General features: G+C 45.2%; 1 protein-coding gene and 1 long non-coding RNA gene across 2 annotated transcripts in view; one reads left to right on the top strand and one right to left on the bottom strand.

Moving 5' to 3' along the window:
- LOC142741640 (uncharacterized) overlaps positions 1-6709 on the bottom strand; it is a 33878-nt gene extending 27169 nt beyond the window's left edge. Inside the window, exon 1 of the long non-coding RNA XR_012881216.1 lies at positions 6624-6709. This is a non-coding gene — a long non-coding RNA (uncharacterized LOC142741640). The remainder of the gene's footprint in view (positions 1-6623) is intronic.
- Positions 6710-7823: 1114 nt separating this feature from the next.
- BRWD1 (bromodomain and WD repeat domain containing 1) overlaps positions 7824-21284 on the top strand; it is a 99510-nt gene continuing 86049 nt past the window's right edge. Inside the window, exons 1-2 of the mRNA XM_075854611.1 lie at positions 7824-7964; positions 15459-15517. Coding sequence (XP_075710726.1) covers positions 7916-7964; positions 15459-15517 — 108 coding nt within the window. The 5' untranslated portion in view covers positions 7824-7915. The remainder of the gene's footprint in view (positions 7965-15458; positions 15518-21284) is intronic.

The raw sequence follows: 21284 nt of genomic DNA, 5'->3' as shown, positions 1-21284 counted from the left end.
CACGTTCGGGACAAGAGAGATTAAATATCCTGCCCTTAGGGAGCTTAGCTCCTGGTACCAATTCGATGGCGCAATCGTATTCTCTATGAGGAGGTAACACCTCGGAGGCCTCCTTAGGGAAGACATCAGCGAAGTCCTGAACAAACTCAGGTAGCGTGTTCACCTCCTCAGGGGGAGAAATAGAATTAACAGAAAAACATGACGTCAAGCATTCATTACCCCATTTGGTAAGCTCCCCAGTATTCCAGTCAAACGTGGGATTATGCAACTGCAACCAGGGAAGGCCTAAAAGGAAATCGGAGGATAATCCCTGCATCAACAGTACAGAGCACTGCTCCAAATGCATGGAGCCAACAAGGAGTTCAAAAACAGGGGTATGCTGTGTAAAGTAACCATTAGCAAGAGGAGTGGAGTCGATACCCACTACCGGGACAGGTTTAGGCAAATCAAACAAAGGCATAGCTAGAGACATAGCAAATTCCACAGACATGATATTAGCAGAAGACCCTGAATCCACGAAGGCACTGCCGGTAGCAGACCTACCACCAAAAGAGACCTGAAAGGGAAGCAAAATTTTATTACGTTTCATATTTACGGGAAATACCTGTGCGCCCAAGTGACCTCCCCGATGATCACTTAGGCGCGGAAGTTTTCCGGCTGCTTATTCTTACCACTAGGACAGGTGTTCACTTGATGCTTGTCATCCCCACAATAGAAGCAGAGACCATTCTTTCTGCGGAACTCTCTACGTTGTCGGGGGGACACGGAGGCCCCGAGTTGCATAGGTACCTCCGAGTCTTCCGTGGAAGAGCGAAGCAACGGGACCTCGGGAGGCATCATGGGGGAGTCAGAGGGGAAAACACAAAAACGTTCAAGCTGTCGTTCCCTGAGACGTCGGTCAAGTCGTACCGCTAAAGCCATAACCTGGTCTAGGGAGTCAGAAGAGGGATAGCTAACTAGCAGGTCTTTCATGGCGTTCGACAGACCCAACCTAAACTGGCACCTTAAGGCAGGGTCATTCCACCGAGAAGCTACGCACCACTTCCTAAAGTCAGAACAATACTCCTCAACAGGTCTCTTACCCTGACGTAAGGTCACCAGCTGACTCTCGGCGAAGGCAGTCCTGTCAGTCTCGTCATAAATGAGTCCGAGAGCATAAAAGAAACGATCAACGGAGGAAAGTTCAGGGGCGTCAGGAGCCAAGGAGAAGGCCCACTCTTGGGGCCCTTCCTGGAGCCGGGACATAATTATACCCACCCGCTGGCTCTCAGAACCTGAGGAATGAGGCTTTAAGCGAAAGTAGCGCCTACAACTCTCCCGAAAGGAGAGAAAAGTCCTCCGGTCCCCTGAGAACCGGTCAGGCAACTTGAGGTGGGGTTCAAGAGGTGAGGTGAGGGGCACTACCATGGTAGCGTCAGGCTGGTTGACCCTCTGAGCCAGGGCCTGGACCTGTAGGGAGAGACCCTGCATTTGCTGGGCCAGGGTCTCAAGGGGGTCCATAGTAGTGTCAGGGAGCAGGGTAGACTAGGTATATGGGCTTGTGATTATGTAATGACGGGGTTAGGGAAACGGACAAGTGAGCCCTAATCTACCCGCCACTCTATCCCTGCCTACTTGCAACGACCCGCCCTAGGCGACGGGGTAGAACTGGGCGGCGGTCCCTACGCTCAGTAAGTGCACGAGACAAACAGACAAGGGAACACAAAGCAAAGGGGCAGTTGCCAACGGCAACACCGTGAGCAACAAGAGTGGTGAACGAGCCGAGTCAAACCAGGAGTGCACAGGTACCAAACGCAGAACAGGAGAGTAGTCAGTAAGCCAGGGTAAGTATGGAGCAGGATCAAATAGTTAGAAGCAGTAGCTGGGCCAGGAAACCACACGAGAAGAATCACAAGCAAAGGAGGAACAGGAAAGGCAGGTATAAATAGACAGAGGGCGGGAGCTAGCTCCGTCTGGCCAGGCTGCGATAGGCTCTCCCACTCCTAAGCCTGCCATCCTGAGTGGTGGAAGATGGAGTCAGTCTCAGAGACATAGACTCAGGTGCAGACTGATTACCTATGGGAGTATACACAGAAGTTGTGCCTGGCAGATCCTTTACAGTATGTACACAGTGACTACACCAGCAGAATAGTGAGTGCAGCTCTGGAGTATAATACAGACTGTAACTCAGAATTAGTATAGGATAAGTAATGTAATGTATATACACAGGGATTCCACCATCATTAGGCTGGGTTCACACGACCTATTTTTAGACGTAAACGAGGCGTATTATGCCTCGTTTTACGTCTGAAAATAGGGCTACAATATACGTCGGCAAACATCTGCCCATTCATTTGAATAGGTTTGCCGACGTACTGTGCAGACAACCTGTCATTTACGCGTCGTCGTTTGACAGCTGTCAAACGATGACGCGTAAAAATACAGCCTCGTCAAAAGAAGTGCAGGACACTTCTTTCAGACGTAATTTGAGTCGTTCTTCATTGAAGTCAATGAAGCACAGCTCAAAATTTACGGCTGTCAGAGAAGCCTCGCAAAATGCGAGGAGGAGCATATACGTCTGAAACGAGGCAGATGTTTTCTCCTGAAAACAGTCTGTCTTTTCAGACGTAAATGCCTGCTATCGTGTGCACATACCCTAAGGGTATGTGCACACGATATCTGCAATTACGTCTGAAAATACGGTGCTGATTTGAGAGAAAACAGCCTCTGATTTTCAGGCGTTTTTGAAGCTGAAAATGAAATTTGGAGCTTCTTTTGAGGCTTCTTTTCAGATGTTTTTTGAGGCGTTTTTGGAGCTGTTTTCAATAGAGTCAATGAAAAACGGCTCCAATTACGTCCCAAGAAGTGTCCTGCACTTCTTTTGACGAGGCTGTATTTTTACGTGCCGTCTTTTGACAGCGACGCGTAAAATGACAGGTCATCGGCACAGTACATCGTAAAGCCCTTTGAAAGTAATGGGCAGATGTTTGCCGACGTATTGGAGCCGTCTTTTCAGACGTAATTTGAGGCATAATACGCCTCCATTACGTCTGAAAATAGGTCGTGTGAACCCAGCCTTATAGTGAGTGCAGCTCTGGAGTGTAATACAAGCAGTAACTCGGATTAGTATAGGATAAGTAATGTAATGTATATACAAAGTGACTCCACCAGCAGAATAATGAGTGCAGCTCCGGAGTATAATACAGGATGTAACTCATGATCAGTACAGGATAAGTAATATAATGTATGTACACAGTGACTCCACCAGCAGAATAATGAGTGCAGCTCCGGAGTATAATACAGGATGTAACTCATGATCAGTACAATATAAGTAATGTAATGTTTTCACAAAGATACTCTACTTTTTAGGTAGATTGATTCTATATACTGTATATAGATGAGCTTGTTCACAGGTGGGCATACCATTACATGACGGATAATAAAAATAAATAATTGCAGGTCCCTTAATCACAGTATTTGTAGCATTGTATACAAAGTAGTTGCAATCACCATCTGGTGAACACAACTGATATGGTACATTAGGATCTGTGACAAACATAAGTAGATTACATAGTGACATGTAAAGCAGGTGGTCATGCCTGGACCCCAGGGGACTCCGTGGTGGCTTACACTTACACAAGGTTTTCTGGATACAAAATCCAAGTGAATGGGCATCGGGTCAGTTAGAAGTGTGGGGGATCACGTTTGTGGGAAAGTAAACAGTTTGAAGTACAACCTAAATGCATACAATTCATCTAATCTTTCACTCTGTATCACATTTCATACTCAAAGGCTATGTCCACCTTCGTAACCATTTTTTTTCAAATTGTTTTAATGCATTCAATATGAAGTAAAATGTTGTGTTTCATTTTTTGTATTTTGTTATTAAGCAAAATGTGCAAAAAAAATAAAATCCCACCAGTTTTTTTTTCTTCTGTAGTTCTCTGAAAACTTTAAATTATGTTTTAAATTTGTTATAAAGATTGACACGGTTACGTTTTGTCCTGGTGTGTTGTATGCACCGCCACATACAACGTACTGACGTCAGGAACTTACAAAGCAGGGCCCCAGCGTCAGGTTCATGAGGCACCAGAAGTGAAGTTGTGCCCAAGGAGTAGAGGTGCCCTCTGGCCGAAAGAGGAGGCCAGAAAACCCAGGAGAGTGTAGCGGTAAGTACATAGGGGGTCTGGTGTGTGAATTTTCTTTTTTTGGGGTTTGGTTTGGGTTGTAAATTAATTTAGGGGTCTGGCTGGTGGTTGTAATTAATTTTGAAAGTCTGACTCAGGGTGTAAATTAATTTCGGGGTCTGGTCTGTGGTCTGTATTAAGGGGCACTGATCAGCAATCTTTATTTGTTTAGAGGGTCTGGTCTGGGGTCTGTATTTATTCAGGTGTCTGGTCGGGGTCTCTGAATTAATTTAGAGGTCTGGTCTGGGGTGGTTGCGGGTCTGAATTATTTTTGGGGTCTGGTCTGAGGTCTGAATTAATTTAGGGGTCCGGTTAGGAGGTCTAAATTAATTAGGGTGTCTGATTGGGGTGTGTATACATTTTGGGGTCTGGTCTGGGGTCTGAATTAATTGAGGGATCTGGTCGGGTGTCTGAATTAATTAATTTAGGAGTCTGGTCTGTGGTCTGAATATTATTTAAGGGGACAGAATTAATTTTGTTATGGTCTGGTGTCTACGGAGGTGTCACGTGTAAGGAGGCAGAAGAAGCAGTCAGCACTGTAACTTGAGTGAGTGAATGTGCAGTGTACATGCAGAAGCCTCAGTGCAATGATTTTATTTATGTCCCCCCCCCCCCCCGCACACCTACTATCTCCCTCCTGCCTCTCCATGGAGCCTTTGCCAGGGTACATATCCCCACTGGCCCCACTCCCAACCCTACCACTTTAAATGCATACTCTTTAAACCAAATCATCTGTGACGCGCTCTCACTACCCTCGGTTTTTACATTATGAGTAATAGTCTGCTTGTATCAAGCAGCCTAACCCTATATTACAAGCCCTAATATAAAGGGCTAGGCTAGTGGATATGTGCTGACCATTACTCGTAGCATGAAAACCAGCGTAGATAGTGCCACACTCAGCTCCCTCTGTAGATAGTGCCCCTGTAGATAGTGCCACAGTGCCCCCTATAGATAGTGCCACAATCTGCCCCCTGTAGAAAATGCCACAGTGCCGATGTTGATAGTGACACAGTGCCCATGTAGAAGGTGCCACACGCTGCCCCTGTTGATGATGCAACAGTGCCAATGTAGATAGTGCCAGAGTACCCATGTAGATAGTGCCAAAGTGCCCCCTGTAGAAATTGCTATAGTGCACCCTGTGGACAGTGCCACTGTACCCATGTAGATAGTGCCACACACTGTCCCTTGTAAATAGTGCAACCGTGCCTATGTAGATATTACCACAGTGCCCCTTGGAGATAGTGCCACTGTAATGATGGGGAAAGGAGACAGACAGGTGAGCCCTAATCTACCCGCCACTCAGTCCCTGCCTACTTGCCCGACTCGTCCTAGGCGACGGCGTACAACTGGGCGATGGTCCCTACGCTCAATACGTGCACGAGAGACAAACAGACAAGGGTACACAGAAGCTACGGGAAATGGGGCAGTTGCCCAAGGCAACACCGCGAGCAACAAGAGTGGTGAACGAGCCGAGTCAAACCAGGAGTGTACGAGGTACCAAACGCAGAGCAGTCAGTAAAGCCAGGGTCAATTTGAAGCAGAGGTCAGTAGTACAAGCAGGAACAGCAGAGCCAGGAAACCAGACAGAATCACAGGCAAGAAAGAGCAGGAAATGAAGGTATAAATAGACAGAGGGCGGAGCTAGCTAGCTCCGTCTGGCCAGGCTGTGATAGGTTCTCCCACTCCTCAGCCTACCAGCCTTAGTGGTAGCAGATTGAGTCACTCTATCAGACCTAGGAGCAGATGCAGACTGATTAACCACGGGCGTCGACACAGAAGCTGTGTCTGGCAGATCCTTTACAGCCACAGTGTCCATGTAGTTTATACCACACACTGCCCATGTAGATAGTTCCACAGTGCCCATGTAGATAGTGCCATACTCTGCCCCCTGTAGATGGTGTTATATAGCTGCCCCTGTAGATAGTGCCACAGGGGACACTATAGCGCCACAGTGCCCCCTCTGGAAACCAGGCAACTGGAAATCCCCCGCGTGCACCACTGTGCCCCTCCACAGCGCCACTGCCAGTCTGCGTCTCACCCCTGCCCTCCAATGCCACTTTCTGTTGACACCTTCCCTCAATCCCCCGGTAACGGGGGGGCTCGACACCTTGACTGTATTGGGCCCAGAAATTTCTGACGGCGGCCCTGCGAGTCCCATACCCATATGGGAAATAAAATAAAATAAAATAAATTTTTTTGTAAAGAAAATGATGCACAGAAAAATATGGGGTCTATCTCATGACGACTGGATGCAGCACAGTATTAATTCTGGAGAGTAAAGGGTTATGTAGGTAAGCTGCATAGCATTAGTTCATCTTACAACCTGTTGAGGAGGATTATATGTTATTTTCGGATAAGTAAACGTTCACTGGTTGCAATGAAGCCGCCAGAAAGAAATATTTTTAAAATATGTATAAATTTCAGCTTTTAGAATTTGAAGATTTGAAGAATTCTTACATGTTTTTTCAGTATATGGATGCTACAAATATCCTAATCATAGTCTCTCCAATTATGGCCACAATAACGATGAGGCTGGATCCTCAAACAGTATATAGGTTTGTCATGGTGATTTTTGCAACGGATTTTGGGCTGTTTTTGGCAACGTAGCCGCCAGAAGTTTGGTCGCCTTGTTGCCCATAGCAACCAATCAGAGCTCAGCTTTCACTTCTTAAATAGCTCTGGAAAAATAAACACTGAGCTCTGATTGGTTGCTATGGGCAACAAGGCCATTTTTTCTGTGATAATAAACGGTCGTAAATACATTGATAAGGCATTATTTTTTTTTGCCACTGCGTCGTCCTCCCATCTGACTTTTACGTTGCCCTAAGCTACCACCGACCCTGTGTATCCCTTGTCCCGGCCCTGTCGGTGGGTGTCACGTATGAACTTCTGGTTTGGGGCCCGTGGAACGGTACGGTTATTTGTGTTGCGCACCATATTTATCAAAGAACTGCGCCATTTTTTAAGACTACAAAAAGCTTCAGTGTGGCGGATGTTATTTGTTAGTTAGTCCTGAGTTTTCCTAAAAAATCTATTTGCACCAGGTCACGGGTCATATATTTATCACAAGCCATGCAAGATATGTCGCAGATATTGCTGAAACGAATACAGAGCAACGCAACCTGTCTCTAAGAGTATTAATATCTGTAGCCCTGTCAAATAACAATAATAGTCATGATATATAAAGAATATAAGAACATAAAATCAGCTTTATTAACGTTTAGTTTTGAAACAGCTTTAGTACTGTCCAGCCTGTACTAGAAACAACCTGCTGCACTTTGTGTTTTGAACTACAACTCCCATGACGCCGAAGCATCGTAATATTCACAAAAGACTCATGGAACTTGTAGTCCAACGACAGCTGAGCGCTTCGGTTTACGTCACAGGGTATTGTGTAGTTCGCTTGGAACGAGCCTCTTCACCGCCGCGCAGGAATACCAACGCCGATTTTTTTCGGGCTTGTAAATAAAGTTTTTTTTTTTTTTAGCTAATGAAAGAGTTTCAAAAATATTATCCATCGTTAGGGTAGACGTATTCTCTGTCATGGCTGGTTTGGAGATTTGGTTTTAGATAGAAGCAGCGATGTTTGAGGGACTACTTTGTATAGAATGAGTCTTTATGCGGATGTGACTGATGGTTCTGAGTGACGTAACGGAAGAGGCGGAGTTAGTTGCAGAGTGTGCAGATGTGAGGAGGCCGCACGGAGGCTCGGAGGACGTACTCTCAGCCGGGCTCCTGGACTGAGCCGCATGGCACTCCAGCCCGTGCCCAGCTGCTCCACGCAGCCGGCAGAGTCAGGTAACCGACTCAACCCTGCCCCCAGGAGCTGGCACGTACCCTATGACCAGGGGGGCAGCACATATATTTTATTACTATCCCAACTGCTGCTGCTGTCACTTAGCTGTCACCACCACATACTGTCCAGCAGAAACCTGTCACCCTAATTACACATGGGGTCTGTGTGTCGACTGTATTGCAAAAATGGTCACGCCGTGTTTCTAATCAAAATTGCGCCAGTCTGCGAACCGTACCATATTTTTCCCGTTTTCTTTAGCGAAGGACGTCTTTAGAGAGTCCGGTGTAGTGTGACCTATTGTGGTCCTCTACGATGGATACCGGACGTGTCAGGCGGAAGCTGTCGTGGCCACGTTACGTTGCCGTTGCGTTATCTGGTTTGTGAGAAACCTAGTGAACCCTGAAAAACGATGTTCCCGTTTATACGAGCGGAGTTACTAATATACGTCCCTCCTGCGGGCTTCAATATTTATGTAGTAAAATTCCTCTAATCTGCCATCTGATGCAAAAATTCCAATAGTCCAGTATAAAACGGCAGGATGATGTGGCGTCTCGCGGGACTAGAGAGACGGCGGCGCTGAGATAACCGGTTATAAGATGTTACAGATTAGCAGCAAGCTTTACAAAGAAGTTTATAAACTTTTCTGACAGTCCGATAATCCAGAACATGTCCCGTTCATGCCGGATTAACAGAATTTTACTGCACAGAGTGAGAACGGCCACCTTGTGATTCTCAGCCATGGGAGAACTGGAAGTCCCAGCATCCTGTCAATACCTAATCGAGCTCTCGGCATTGGTGGTAATAACCTGTGTGCAATCCTGTAGTAACCACCTCCAATCATCATTTTCAAGGTCTCTGCTTGCTTTAAGTGAAAGGGAACATTGTTTACATCCTGAGGCAGTGACCTAATACTTGTCACTTACTTCCCTCATACTTCTGTTTTCTTTGCATAGTTGGGCGGTGAAGTATGAGGACCTGAGTGGATGACGGGAGTTTTCCTTGTAGTTGTCGTTCTCAGTGTTGGGGGGTTCTTAGCTGCGCAGATGTCTCGTCTGTTGTTTTTTGTGGGTTATCTCTATATGTTCAGCGGGACTTCCTAATTTTACAGAACTGTTGGCGCCGGGTGATCAACCGAACAATGGTTACAATATTCGGGACTGAGGCTTCAGTGTAATCGAGATCTTTACCTTTTTCCTAGGGGGTCTCTTCACACGGTGCGGTTAAATCAAGGTACTTGACCACAAAATGTGAATGAACCCCAATAGAGCCAAAGTGGCTGCACATTTTACACTTGAACACCCCATCTTAGTTATTAGCCACTGTTCACATCTGTGTTTGAGGTACCGATAGTGGCCTCCTTCGCAGATCCTCCAGAGATTACCAGAAACCGTGTAGCATGCTGCGCTATTGTTTCCGGTTAAACGACGGACCCCACTATGGAAGCAATTAGGCCCTGTTCACACAGTTTTTTGTTTTTTTTTGCAGGCAGAAAAATCAGGAATTTTGAGGCAGATTTTGACCTGCTTGCAAATTTTTGCCGCGATTGAGCTCCGCGGGCAAAAAACGCAGCGAAAAACACTTTCTCTGCCTCCCATTCAATGGGACCTGAGGGGTGGAACTGCAGCAAGAATTGAGCTTTTTTTTTTTTTTTTTTTTACAGCGAGTGCCTAAAAACTCCTCCGCCTCCCACTGAAATCAATGGAAGGTGGTTTCGGAATTTTTTTTGCCGCTGACGCAGATGCGATTTCTGTGGCAAAATCAGTGGCAAAAAACTGTGTGAACTGGGCCGCCGGTGGTGTCCGTGGAACTGTCGCTTCTGGTTTTCTCTTGTTCTGCTCCTCTGATGGAGCAGAGCAACGGAAAGCTGCGACGCAGGTGTGAACATAACCTTACTTTAGATTTTGAGTGTGTTCTGCTTTTATAGATCTTTAATCCAGCACTCCTGATTATCTGGCATTTGAATAATCCCGTGCCAAATTGCCAGGAGTTTTTTTCTGATAGTCCAGCAGAGTGACTCCACAACAGGGTCTTCATTGGCACTTGAAGACCATGCTGAAACCTGTTAAGGGTCCCTGTTTAGCGGGTAGTATGATAAGTAGCCGAGAACCGAGCAACATTGCTGTGATTTTGTGATGCGGTTTTTGGCTGCGTACAGTTGAATAACATTGATGCCGTGTTCTCCACCTGTACAAACCGTGCGGCAAAACAAAGCATCAGAGAACCATGGAAACTTGTGGTAAAACTGGTCAGTTTTTAGCTGCATGGCACAGGGCGGCTATACACACGGGCATCCTAAGATATGCCAGTACATGATTGGCTCCTGAGGAGGATGGTAAAACCCCTGACACATCAACAAAGTGTTGGGACTCCTCCACATTACACCTATAGGAGCTTTTATAACATTCCATTCTGAAGCCATAGCCACTAATATGGAGTTGGTCCGTATATGCAGTAAAACATCTTCCACTCTTCTGGGAAGGTTTTCTACAAGATCTTGGAGTGTCTGTGGGGATTTTTGCAGATTCATCCAGAAGAACATTTGTGAGATCAGACACTGATCGTGACGGTCTGGATCACAATCTCCTTTCTAGTTCATCCCAAAGGTGTTGGATGGGGTTGAGGTCAGGACTCTCTGCGGCCAGTCAAGTTCTTCCGCATCAAACTCAACCAACCACGGCTTTATGGAGCTTGTGCACTGGGGCGCAGTCATGCTGGAACAATCCCATAACATTATCCTCCTCCGCTAAACTTCACAGCTGGCACAGTAAAGTCAGGCTGCGTTCTCCTGGCATTCACCAAGCCCAGACTCCTCTATCAGACCCGTCAGATAGAGAAGTGTCACTCCACAGAACACGTTTCCACTTCTCCAGAGTCCAGTGGCGGCGGCTTTACACCACTCCATCTGACGCTTGGCATTGTGCTTGGTGATGTGAGGCTGGCATGTTGCGTCGCTGCTTGGCCCCCATGCCATGAAGCTCCCGGCAATTTCTGTGAGGATGTTAATACCAGAGGAGGTCTGGACTCTGCGGTTATTGAGTCAGCAGAGAGTTGGTGACTGTAATGCACTTTGCTCCTCAGCACTCGGCGCCCCCGCTCTGTAACTTTACGTGGTCTGCATTTCGTGGACGGAGTTGCTGCGGTTTCTTCCACTTTACAATAATATCACTCACGGTTGATGGTGGAATATCCAGGAGGGAAGAAATTTCATGAACTGACTTGTTACAACGGTGGCGTCCTATTATAGGACCGCGCTGGAATTCAGTGATCTTTTAGCGTTGTCACGATACCAGTATTTGTACTTCGATGCCGATACTTTGTGTAGTATTGCGATACTCGATACCAAAACGATGGTTTGCCAACGATCATAATAATAAAAAAAAAGTTATTTTCTGACGTGAGGCGCGAGGTGTGATTCATTTTGAACCTCCATGTGCTGCACATTAATAGTAATTAACCTGATCATGTTTCCCACAGTCATAATGGACAACATTGCGATAATGTGTGAGGAACATGATAGGGTTAATTACTATATATGTGAGGCACATGGAGGTTCAAAATTCATCACACCTCGTGCCTCACATTAATAAGTGAAAGCAGTTTTTGTTTTATGACAGAGTAAACATCATAAATGACGCTATGAGTTTGTTATTATGGTCACAACGGTACCGAATAAGTTTTTTTAAAATTTACCATTACTTTTTTTTAACTTTTAATGTACCGGCATATATCTATATACTGATAGTACACAGGCATATATCTATATACTGATAGTACACAGGCATATATCTATATACTGATAGTACACAGGCATACATCTATATACTGATAGTACACAGGCATATATCTATATACTGATAGTACACAGGCATATATCTATATACTGATAGTACACAGGCATATATCTATATACTGATAGCACACAGGCATATATCTATATACTGATAGTACACAGGCATATATCTATATACTGATAGTACACAGGCATACATCTATATACTGATAGTACACAGGCATATATCTATATACTGATAGTACACAGGCATATATCTATATACTGATAGTACACAGGCATATATCTATATACTGATAGTACACAGGCATATATCTATATACTGATAGTACACAGGCATATATCTATATACTGATAGTACACAGGCATATATCTATATACTGATAGCACACAGGCATATATCTATATACTGATAGCACACAGACATACATCTATATACTGATAGCACACAGGCATATATCTATATACTGATAGTACACAGGCATATATCTATATACTGATAGTACACAGGCAGTTGTTAGGACATAGCTAAGTGTGCTCTAACAGGAAATATCGTCCGATAGCCCAGGGGTCCTTCAATGGACCCAGGGCTGTCTGACCCTATATGGAATGCCCCTCGATCGCGTCACAGGGACTCCCTGTGACGTGATCCAAGAGGCATTTTCCCTTTAAATTCTGTTGTTGTCCGCTTTGATTGCAGCATTCAGTGGAATAGCGGCGCAGATGAGGTTTCTCTGATCTCTGCCATTAGAGCGGGGCTGCGGCTATGTAATACACCCATTGCCTGCTCCTGATAAGTTCGCACACGCGATCAGCGTGTGGTGATGCAGCTAGCGCTGCACTAATGAGTGGCGGCGCAGGCACGGAAGACAGAATATGGGGGTATTTTGTAGTGCCCACGCCACATTCTCTGACTTCAGTGCCGGCAATCATTATTGCAGCGCTTGTCGCATCACATCATGCTGGCCACGCGCACTTGTGAGGACTCGAGCGGGGCGATGACTGTGTTACATGTATCACACAGCCGCAGCCCCGCTCTAACAACATTCATGTGTTACTATACTGTGCGGCCGCACAGCTTAGTATCGAAATACATGAATTATCAGTATCGAACAGTTTGAGGGTGCACGGCATCGAAACTGTATCAAAATTTTGATGCATCGGGCAAACCCAATCTCTTTACAACGACCCAATCTATCACTAATGTCTGTAAAGAGGACGGCATGGCGAGTGCTGGATGTTATACACCTGTGGGAATGGGCTGAAGGAAACCGAATTTCATGATTAACAGGTGTCCCAATACTTTTTTCCATATAGCGAATCACAAGGAAGCCATTCAGATGAACGGCCATCAGCGTGTGTTGAAACGTGTCATAACTTTATTTCTTGCGGTTCCCATATAAAAAGCCAACAAAGCTTGTGCGCGCCTCCATATTAAATCTATGGCACGAGGATATCTATGCGAGCATGCTTCCGTGGTGTACAGAATACCTGCTGTTGAATTAATATCGCTTGCATCCCGGCCAGAGTGACCAAGTACAGACCCCTGATGATAAGTACAAGAAACGCGTAGGGTCGTGTTAGTGAGGAATTGTAGCATTGGGGACAGTGTGAATTATTGTATCCTTTAACACTGGGAGTTCCAGGTGCGATTATTGCGGGCTCTAGTGTGTTTCAAGGTTTATACTACTGTTTTGCCCATGGTTATATGCTGATTCCGGTTTGATATCTGTTATAAACATACTGAGTCATAGAGGGTTCGCAATGGTATCAGGACTCAGTAGTTTACTGTTTAATACGTTTTTAAATTCACACGGTGGGGCTTTTGTTACGGTGGTGATTGTACCCCTGTTTTTAGAGTTATCTAAATAAACTTTTATATTTTACTCATATATCACTTCAACTCACCGTTTGTGGCAATAAAACTTATTTATTGATCGTGATCTCTGTCTATTTGGTGTGGAAGGAACCTACGGCCTTTTCTCGCTACACGTGCTTTGTCAAGGGCCTTGTCAAGTAGCCAGATAGTAAGAATTCCCACGGACATCAATAAAAGCAAAAAGTATGGCGTTGGCATCGACTTGCTTTGGGCATTGGTGGACTGGCTGCTGGGATTTTTCAAGCTCTACTTATACATAGTAAGAACGATATAATGCGCATGAACTTCACTATCAAGATACAGTACAACTCCGATAATCTGTAATCCTTGAGACGCTCCAGGTGCTGGATTACCAAATGACTCCTATCTATACATATAACTTAATATATAAATATAATTTAATCTACGGTGAATTTAACATGCCTTGCAGTAAAGACACATAACGAAATTGGGGATAGGGTATCTGAAATGGTCCATGTGGTAAGTACTTGCGTTGGTTTGCTCCACAGCTGCCAATTCATCTAGTTAGAGGAGGGTGCCGCGTACACGCTCTCCAGGTGTTTGGTAACTACATTGCTTGACCGTTGTAGTTTCACAGGTTGCAGATTACTGGTGTATGGCCTCCTGTATAGTGGTAGCGGTTACTGCTCAGTGGTTTAACCCTTTGTGGACATCTTCAAAAAATTCCCAATTGGCAACCCCTTCCAATAGAAGATTGGGTTCATCGCTGCGGGTCCATCTGCTGAAACTACTGGTTATCGCCTAATATTGCCAATGACAGCTGCAGGCGGTCACACACTTTTGCGTCAGAGGAAATGCAGTAGTTTGTCCCCTGCACATATAGCGGACGTGTTCTGTACTTTCCAAAGTCTTTCTGCAGAAATATCTGCACGTTACTTTAGGTTTTGCTACGGATTTCACACTTTCTATATTGGAAAGGGTGAAAACCGCAGTGACCGTCCAGAACAAGCATGCTAAGGCCCTGTTCACACTGAGTTTTTTGACGCGGAAACCGTGCCAAAAAACTCCTCAAAAAACGCCCGAAAATTGATTTCAATGGGAGTTGGACGAGTTTTTAACCGCGAGTAAAAAAAACGCGTCGCGGTAAAAAGCGTCCTGACCCATCTTGAAACAGTTTCCGCCTCCAAAACCCCATTTCAATGAGACAGAGGGAAAAAAACGACTAGTGTTTTGACAGTGTGAACACAGCCTTAGGCTTTGAGTATCGGCAGCATGCTCTGATTTCCATGTCTTCTACGGATTTTCCGCCCACTAATCCACATAGAAAACCTGCAACAAACCCGCCGTGCGTGCAGGGGACCTTTTTATAATAGGTTCACACGCGGCGGATTTGTTTCAGAAATTTCTACGATTGAAAACTCGTTCCATACGTGTGAATGGGGTCGTTTCTGCAGCAAGTCCGTGGGTTTCTGCGAGCCGCATTCAGATGTTTGGCGCAGTCTGAGGTTTCTAAAAACATTTACGGCGTGTGAGTAAACCCCATACCCTTACAAGACGTCCATTCAAATGAGTGTGCCATAGTGGGAACTGCTCTCTACTTTGGCTAATAGGTGGGTGGTGGGGGGGACTCTCCACTAATGGGGGCCTGGAGCAGGGGACCCCCTCTTTTTCACATCCATATTACCTAATCTTGCTCATGGTAACGGGTTTTTCAACTTGATGGGTGGACACAACCTCTATGAGTGCCAAGTGCTAACGACTCATTATTAATAGTAGGAATTCGCTGTTTATGGTCTTTGCTGCCTTGATGGGATTCATTCATTTTCAGCACCTAATGGCTTTTTTTTTCTTTGTCTTTTATTGCAGAGCTGTATTTCCTAATCGCTCGTTTTCTCTCCAAGGGGCCCTGTGGTAAATCTGCGCAGGTAAGTGGTATACACTGCGTTATTTTGCCCACATTAGACAATTATTGGCTATTCACATGATGTCGGACAAATGCTGGTCCCACCTCAAATTCTCATCTTCCTGGAGAAATGGGGTCCCCTAACCCCTTTTCTACAAGCCGAGGGGGTTGCATACCGAGGGTGACAAGTGGAGAGGTGGCCATGCAGGTTTGCCACATTGTCCATCGAAGTCTGTGGAAGAACTAGAACAAGCCGAGCGTGATTGCTTAGTTTGTATATTCCATACATCCCTAAAGTGTAAGAACTTAAAGGTGTTGTCCCAAGATTAAAAGGTATCTCCTAACCACAGAATAGGTGATAACATGCTGATCGGTGGGGGTCTGACCAATGGGACCCCCACCGATCACAAGATCGGAGGCACCGTTCCTCCGAATGGAGCGGCAAGCTGCGCATGCACCCTGTTGCTCCATTCATTCATTAAGGGTATGTTCACACGGGCTATTTTCAGCCGTCTTTCGGGCCGTAAACGTCCCGAAAAACGGCTGAAAAATCTGAAGTAGAACGCCTCCAAACATCTGCACGTTGATTTCAATTGGAAATACGGCGCACTTTTTTACGCCTCATTTTCAAGAAAGGCGTGTAAAAAAAAAAAGCCCCATAAAAAGAAGTGCATGTCACTTCTTGAGCCATTTTTGGAGCTGTTTTTCATTGACTTAATAGAAAAACAGCTCCAAAAACTGCCTTAGGCCCTGTTCACACGGAGTTTTTTGCAGGAGGAAAATTCCTCCTGTAAAAACTGACCCTGGAGGTTTTCATGTTTGACGTGGTTTTTGAGGCGGTTTTCCAGGCTGTTTTTGCCGAGGTTTTCACACGCATGAGGCTGGGTTCACACAACCATGTTACGTCCATAATGTACGGAACGTATTTCGGCCGGAAGACCCGGACCGAAGACAGTGCAGGGAGCCGGGCTCCTAGCATCATACTTATGTACGATGCTAGGAGTCCCTGCCTCTGCGTGGAACATGATTACAGTACGGGACAGTTGTCCTGCAGCGAGGCAGGGACTCCTAGCGTCGTACATAACTATGATGCTAGGAGCCCGGCTCCCTGCACTGTCTTCGGTCTGGGTCTTCCGGCTGAAATACGTTCCGTACATTACGGACGTAACATGGTCGTGTGAACCCAGCCTGACATCCTTCTGTCAACGGATCTGTCACCATTGAAATGAATGGTGATGCAAACGGAACTTACTTCACACTTGCCTTTCCGTTGAGGGGTTCCCCTGACTGAAAGCACCGACGGAACCCCTCAGCAGAAACCACGCTGATGTGAACAGGCCCACATTAAAAAAAAAATTGTTTTCTGTTTGCATCATCATTGACTTCAATGCTGATGGATCCGTTGCTAATGGGATTCCCTACACTGCGGTATTGGTTCCGTCGAAACGACAGAACCCTTTGCACAACGGGGACAAACAGAAACCATTAGCAACGGATCTGTCACCACTTCACACTTGCCTTTCCGTTGAGGGGTTCCCCTGACTGAAAGCACCGACTGAACTCCTCAGCGGAAACCACGCTGATGTGAACAGGCCCACATTAAAAAAAAAAAAAGTATACTTACTTCTTGAATCAATTTCCCAACATCAATGTCCATTCGGTGGTACACCTCTGCTGTCGTCATTTCTGTTCCTGAAATGTTAAAAAAAAAAAGAAAAAAAAAAAAAAGAGATGACATACATGAACAACTGCATAACAAAATTAAAAAATTAAAAATAAAAAAATCGAAAAAAAAGATCAAAAAAAAAAAATCGAAAAAAAAAAAATGCACCGCTCCATACATGTATAGCATGTATGGAACATAGGAGCAATTGCACTTACTTGTATTCGATTTGGATGCAGGACTTCGGTTTTCTGTATCCCTGAGTTCTGTCCACGATGTTTTTCAGGCTCCACGAGCAGACAGGAAATGACAGCCCCTTGCTGGGCTGGACTAGCAGCAGGAGACGACTCCTGCAAAACACTCGGCAATATACTCGTCAGAAAACACCTCACTAGTTCGAGGTGTTTTTTGACGTGTCCCCATTGCTTTCAATGCGGTTTTGGACGCGGAAACCGCATCAAGAAGGGTCATGTCCCTTTTTGCCGCGAGGCGTTTTTTTTACTCGCGGTAAAAAAACGCCTCCGTCTCCCATTGAAATCAATGGGAGTCATTTTGGGTCGTTTTTGGCGCGTTTTCCGACGCGTTTTCCGCGTCAAAAAACGTGTAAAAAAACTCAGTGTGAACAGGGCCTTAAAAAGCAGCGAAAAACGCTAGTTTGATTGAAAAACTGCTGAAAATTAGGAGCTTCCGTATTTTCAGCCGATTTTTGTTTACCGTGTGAACATACCCTAAAGCATTGCCAGAGATAGCCGAGTACAGCGCTCTGCTGTCTCCGGCAGTCCCATAGACCGTGAATGGAGCGGCAGTGTGCATGCGCGATCTGCCGCTCCATTCAGAGGAACGGGACCCCCGTTGTGATCGGTGGGTGTCCCAGCGGTCGCCCCCCCCCCACTGATCATGTTATCACCTATCTTGCGGTTAGGAGATTCCTTTTACTCTTGAGACAACCCCTTTAACCCGTTAGTGACCGGCCCATCGTGTTTCTACGTCGGTCACTAACGGGCCTTATTCCGATGCCATAGACTTTTTACGTCGCGGCATCGGAATAAGTTTACAGAGCAGGGAGCTGTCAGATCTCCCTGCTCTCAGCTGCTAGAGGTAGCTGAGGGCTGGGGGCGTCCCTGCTCTGCCGTGTGAGATCGATATTAGTATCGATCTCACCCGTTTAACCCCTCAGATGCGGTGCTCAATAGCGAGCACCGCATCTGAGTGGTTTTGGAGAGAGGGAGTGAGCTCCCTCTCTCCCCCACCGACACCCGGCGATACGATCGCCGAGTGTCTGTGTCTCTAATGGCAGCCGGGGGTCTAATAAAGGCCCCCAGGCTGCCTAGAGTGAATGCCTGCTAGATCATGCCGCAGGCATGACCTAGCAGATGCCTGTCCGTGTTAAACGGCCAGGCAGTAATACACTGCAATACAAAAGTATTGCAGTGTATTATAAATGCGATCGCAGAATCGCATATTATAGTCCCCTAATAAAGTTAAAAAGTTACACATATTTGGTATCGCCGCGTCCGTAACGACCCCGACTATAAATCTATTACATTATTGAACCCGCACGGTGAACGCCGTAAAAAAAAGAATAAAAAACTATGGAAAAATTGCTGTTTTCTGTGAATACGGACTTTAAAAAAATGTAATAAAAAGTGATCAAAAAGTCGCATCTACTCCAAAATGGTACCAATAAATACTACAAGTCTTCCCGCAAAAAAAAAGCCCTCATACAACCGCATCGGCGAAAAAATAAAAACGTTACGGCTCTTCAAATATGGAGACACAAAAACAAATCATTTTGAAAAAAAAAGCGTTTTTACTGTGTAAAAGTAGTAAAACATACAAAAACTATACAAATTTGGTATCGTTGCAATCGTAACAACCCGCTGAATAAAGTTATTGTGTTATTTATACCACACGGTAAACGGCGTAGATTTAGGACGCAAAAAAGAGTGGTGAAATTTCAGATTTTTTTCTATTCCCCCCCCAAAAAAAAGTTAATAAAAGTTAATCAATAAATAATATGTACCTAAAAATGGTGCTATTAAAAAATACAACTTGTCCCGCAAAAAACAAGACCTTACACAGCTATGTCCACGCAAAAATAAGAAGGTTATAGCTCTTGGAATGCGACGATTGAAAAACGTAAAAAATAGCTTGGTCATTAAGGTCCAAAATAGGCTGGTCATTAAGGGGTTAAGTCTCACTCTTCTGTCATGTTATTAAAGTGATCTTATTTTGCACCATTGCAGCTCTAAAGGGGCTCAAATCACCCATTCAGGACTCTGGGGAAGCTGTCCTATCTGCCTTGCTGTAGAACCGAGAAGGAACAGAATCTCCTTTCTGGCGCCTCTTATCCCTAAGAAAACTAAAGATCTGAGCGGAAATAAAATCCACATCCATGCTCAATCTTCCTTTTCTGTGCTTGACCAAGGCCCATAGACATTAGACAGTGAGTGGATCTGGACTAAATCTGCTGGATCTCTGTGGCCATCTTTAGATCTCATAAGCTCCGTTAATATTTTGCCGCTGATCCTCTTTTGTGTTCTTCCCAGCAGTAAAAGTAAAAAAATGCAGTCACAAGAAGCATGTGAGGAGAGAAGCCATTCCTCCCCCATGTGTTAAAAATAACAAGTGAACAGGGTGTCATTTGGCTACAACTTGTCATTGCTCCTGCGTCCACATGTAATTATAGCGGTTGCCTGGTCTGCTCAGGATACTGTTTTCTTACTTTACAATCGTTCACTATTTGGACACTTTATTTTTTGCACAGGTCTGTATGACCGTACTGCTTCCTCGCAAAACAATATACAGAAATCAGCATTTAAAGGGGTTGTCTGGGCACGGGATTGTTTTTCATACAGATGACCTATCCAAAGAATAGGTCATCAGTATATTTTCTTGGGGGTCCAACACCCGGACCCCGTGCAGATCAGCTGCTCTGGCTACCTCCGGCCACCGAATGTCCGCTGGAAGCAGATGGCTCCAGTCACAGTATAGGAGGCAAATTGATGGCAAGAAGACTGCAGGATCAGATTACACAGGGTTTGTTTGTCTGTAACCATGGAGACACACCGGTCTACATAGGAGCTGTATTCACAAAATTGTTGTCGGTTTTATATTAAAAAAAAATCTTTTTTGATAAAATGCAACCCAAAAATGGCTGCAAAGGTGGACTTTTCCTTTTTCAAAAATATACGGTTAGCCATTTTAATGAATAATTACCATAAACTTTTTATGGAAGTCGGTGTGTGTTCCCTGCAAGTGCTGTTGCCACCAAGTAATGCTTCATGCCAGTACTCCCAGTCCAGGGGCAGGGATGGGGCAAGATCTCTATTTGCTTGCTCGATTTTCTAGACCAGGTGTCACCAACCTTTGGCACTCCAGCCGTTGTGAAACCACAACTACCAGCATGCTTTGACTAAAACATGGTTTTTCGAGCCATAGACTGTCATGGCATGCTGGGAATTGTAGTTTCACAACAATTGGCGTGCTGAAGGTTGCTGATCCCTGTTCCAGACGGATTATTATTTTAACAGCACATGTATGGTGGTCGTCTTCTATTACATGTAATATTATTGGAATCATCGCTCTGTTTGGTTCTGAACATATCGGGATCCAGAAGAAATCAGAGACAGCACTCGAAAAAATTCTCTTTACTGCAACCTCCTGCAATGTTTTCTCTGCACGGACTCTTTTTCAAGCATGCTGGGAATACTCTTTGCCTGCGGGGTAACACCGGGTAAAAAAGGTTGTATTTTGCTTTTGATCTTTTCCCATTTGAAGTGACAGTGACTCAAAAATGCATAAAGCAGCATGGGAATCTGAGAATTTACCATTGACTCACGTGAAACATCTGGTTTGAGTTCTAATCGGTAACTAAACTTTATTTTTATTTTTTTTAAAACAACCAACTTTTGACATGTCAGAAGTTCTGATTGGTGGGGGTCCGACCACTGAGCCCTCCTACCAATCGCTAAACCGAAGCGGCAGAAGTGCTTGGGTGAGCGATGTGCCGCTTCCAAGCGGCTTTGCTCGGAAAGTTGAGCAACCGGTGTGCGCACTCAGACTTTCTATTGTGCCCGTAAACCGCTTCGAGGAAAGCCGATCAGAAACAAAGTGATGCGCAGCG

Source organism: Rhinoderma darwinii, chromosome 2 (genome assembly GCF_050947455.1).
Source record: "Rhinoderma darwinii isolate aRhiDar2 chromosome 2, aRhiDar2.hap1, whole genome shotgun sequence".
NCBI lineage: Eukaryota > Metazoa > Chordata > Amphibia > Anura > Rhinodermatidae > Rhinoderma > Rhinoderma darwinii.
The sequence above is the reverse complement of the archived record's forward strand: the minus strand, read 5'-3'. Positions and strand labels throughout refer to the sequence as shown.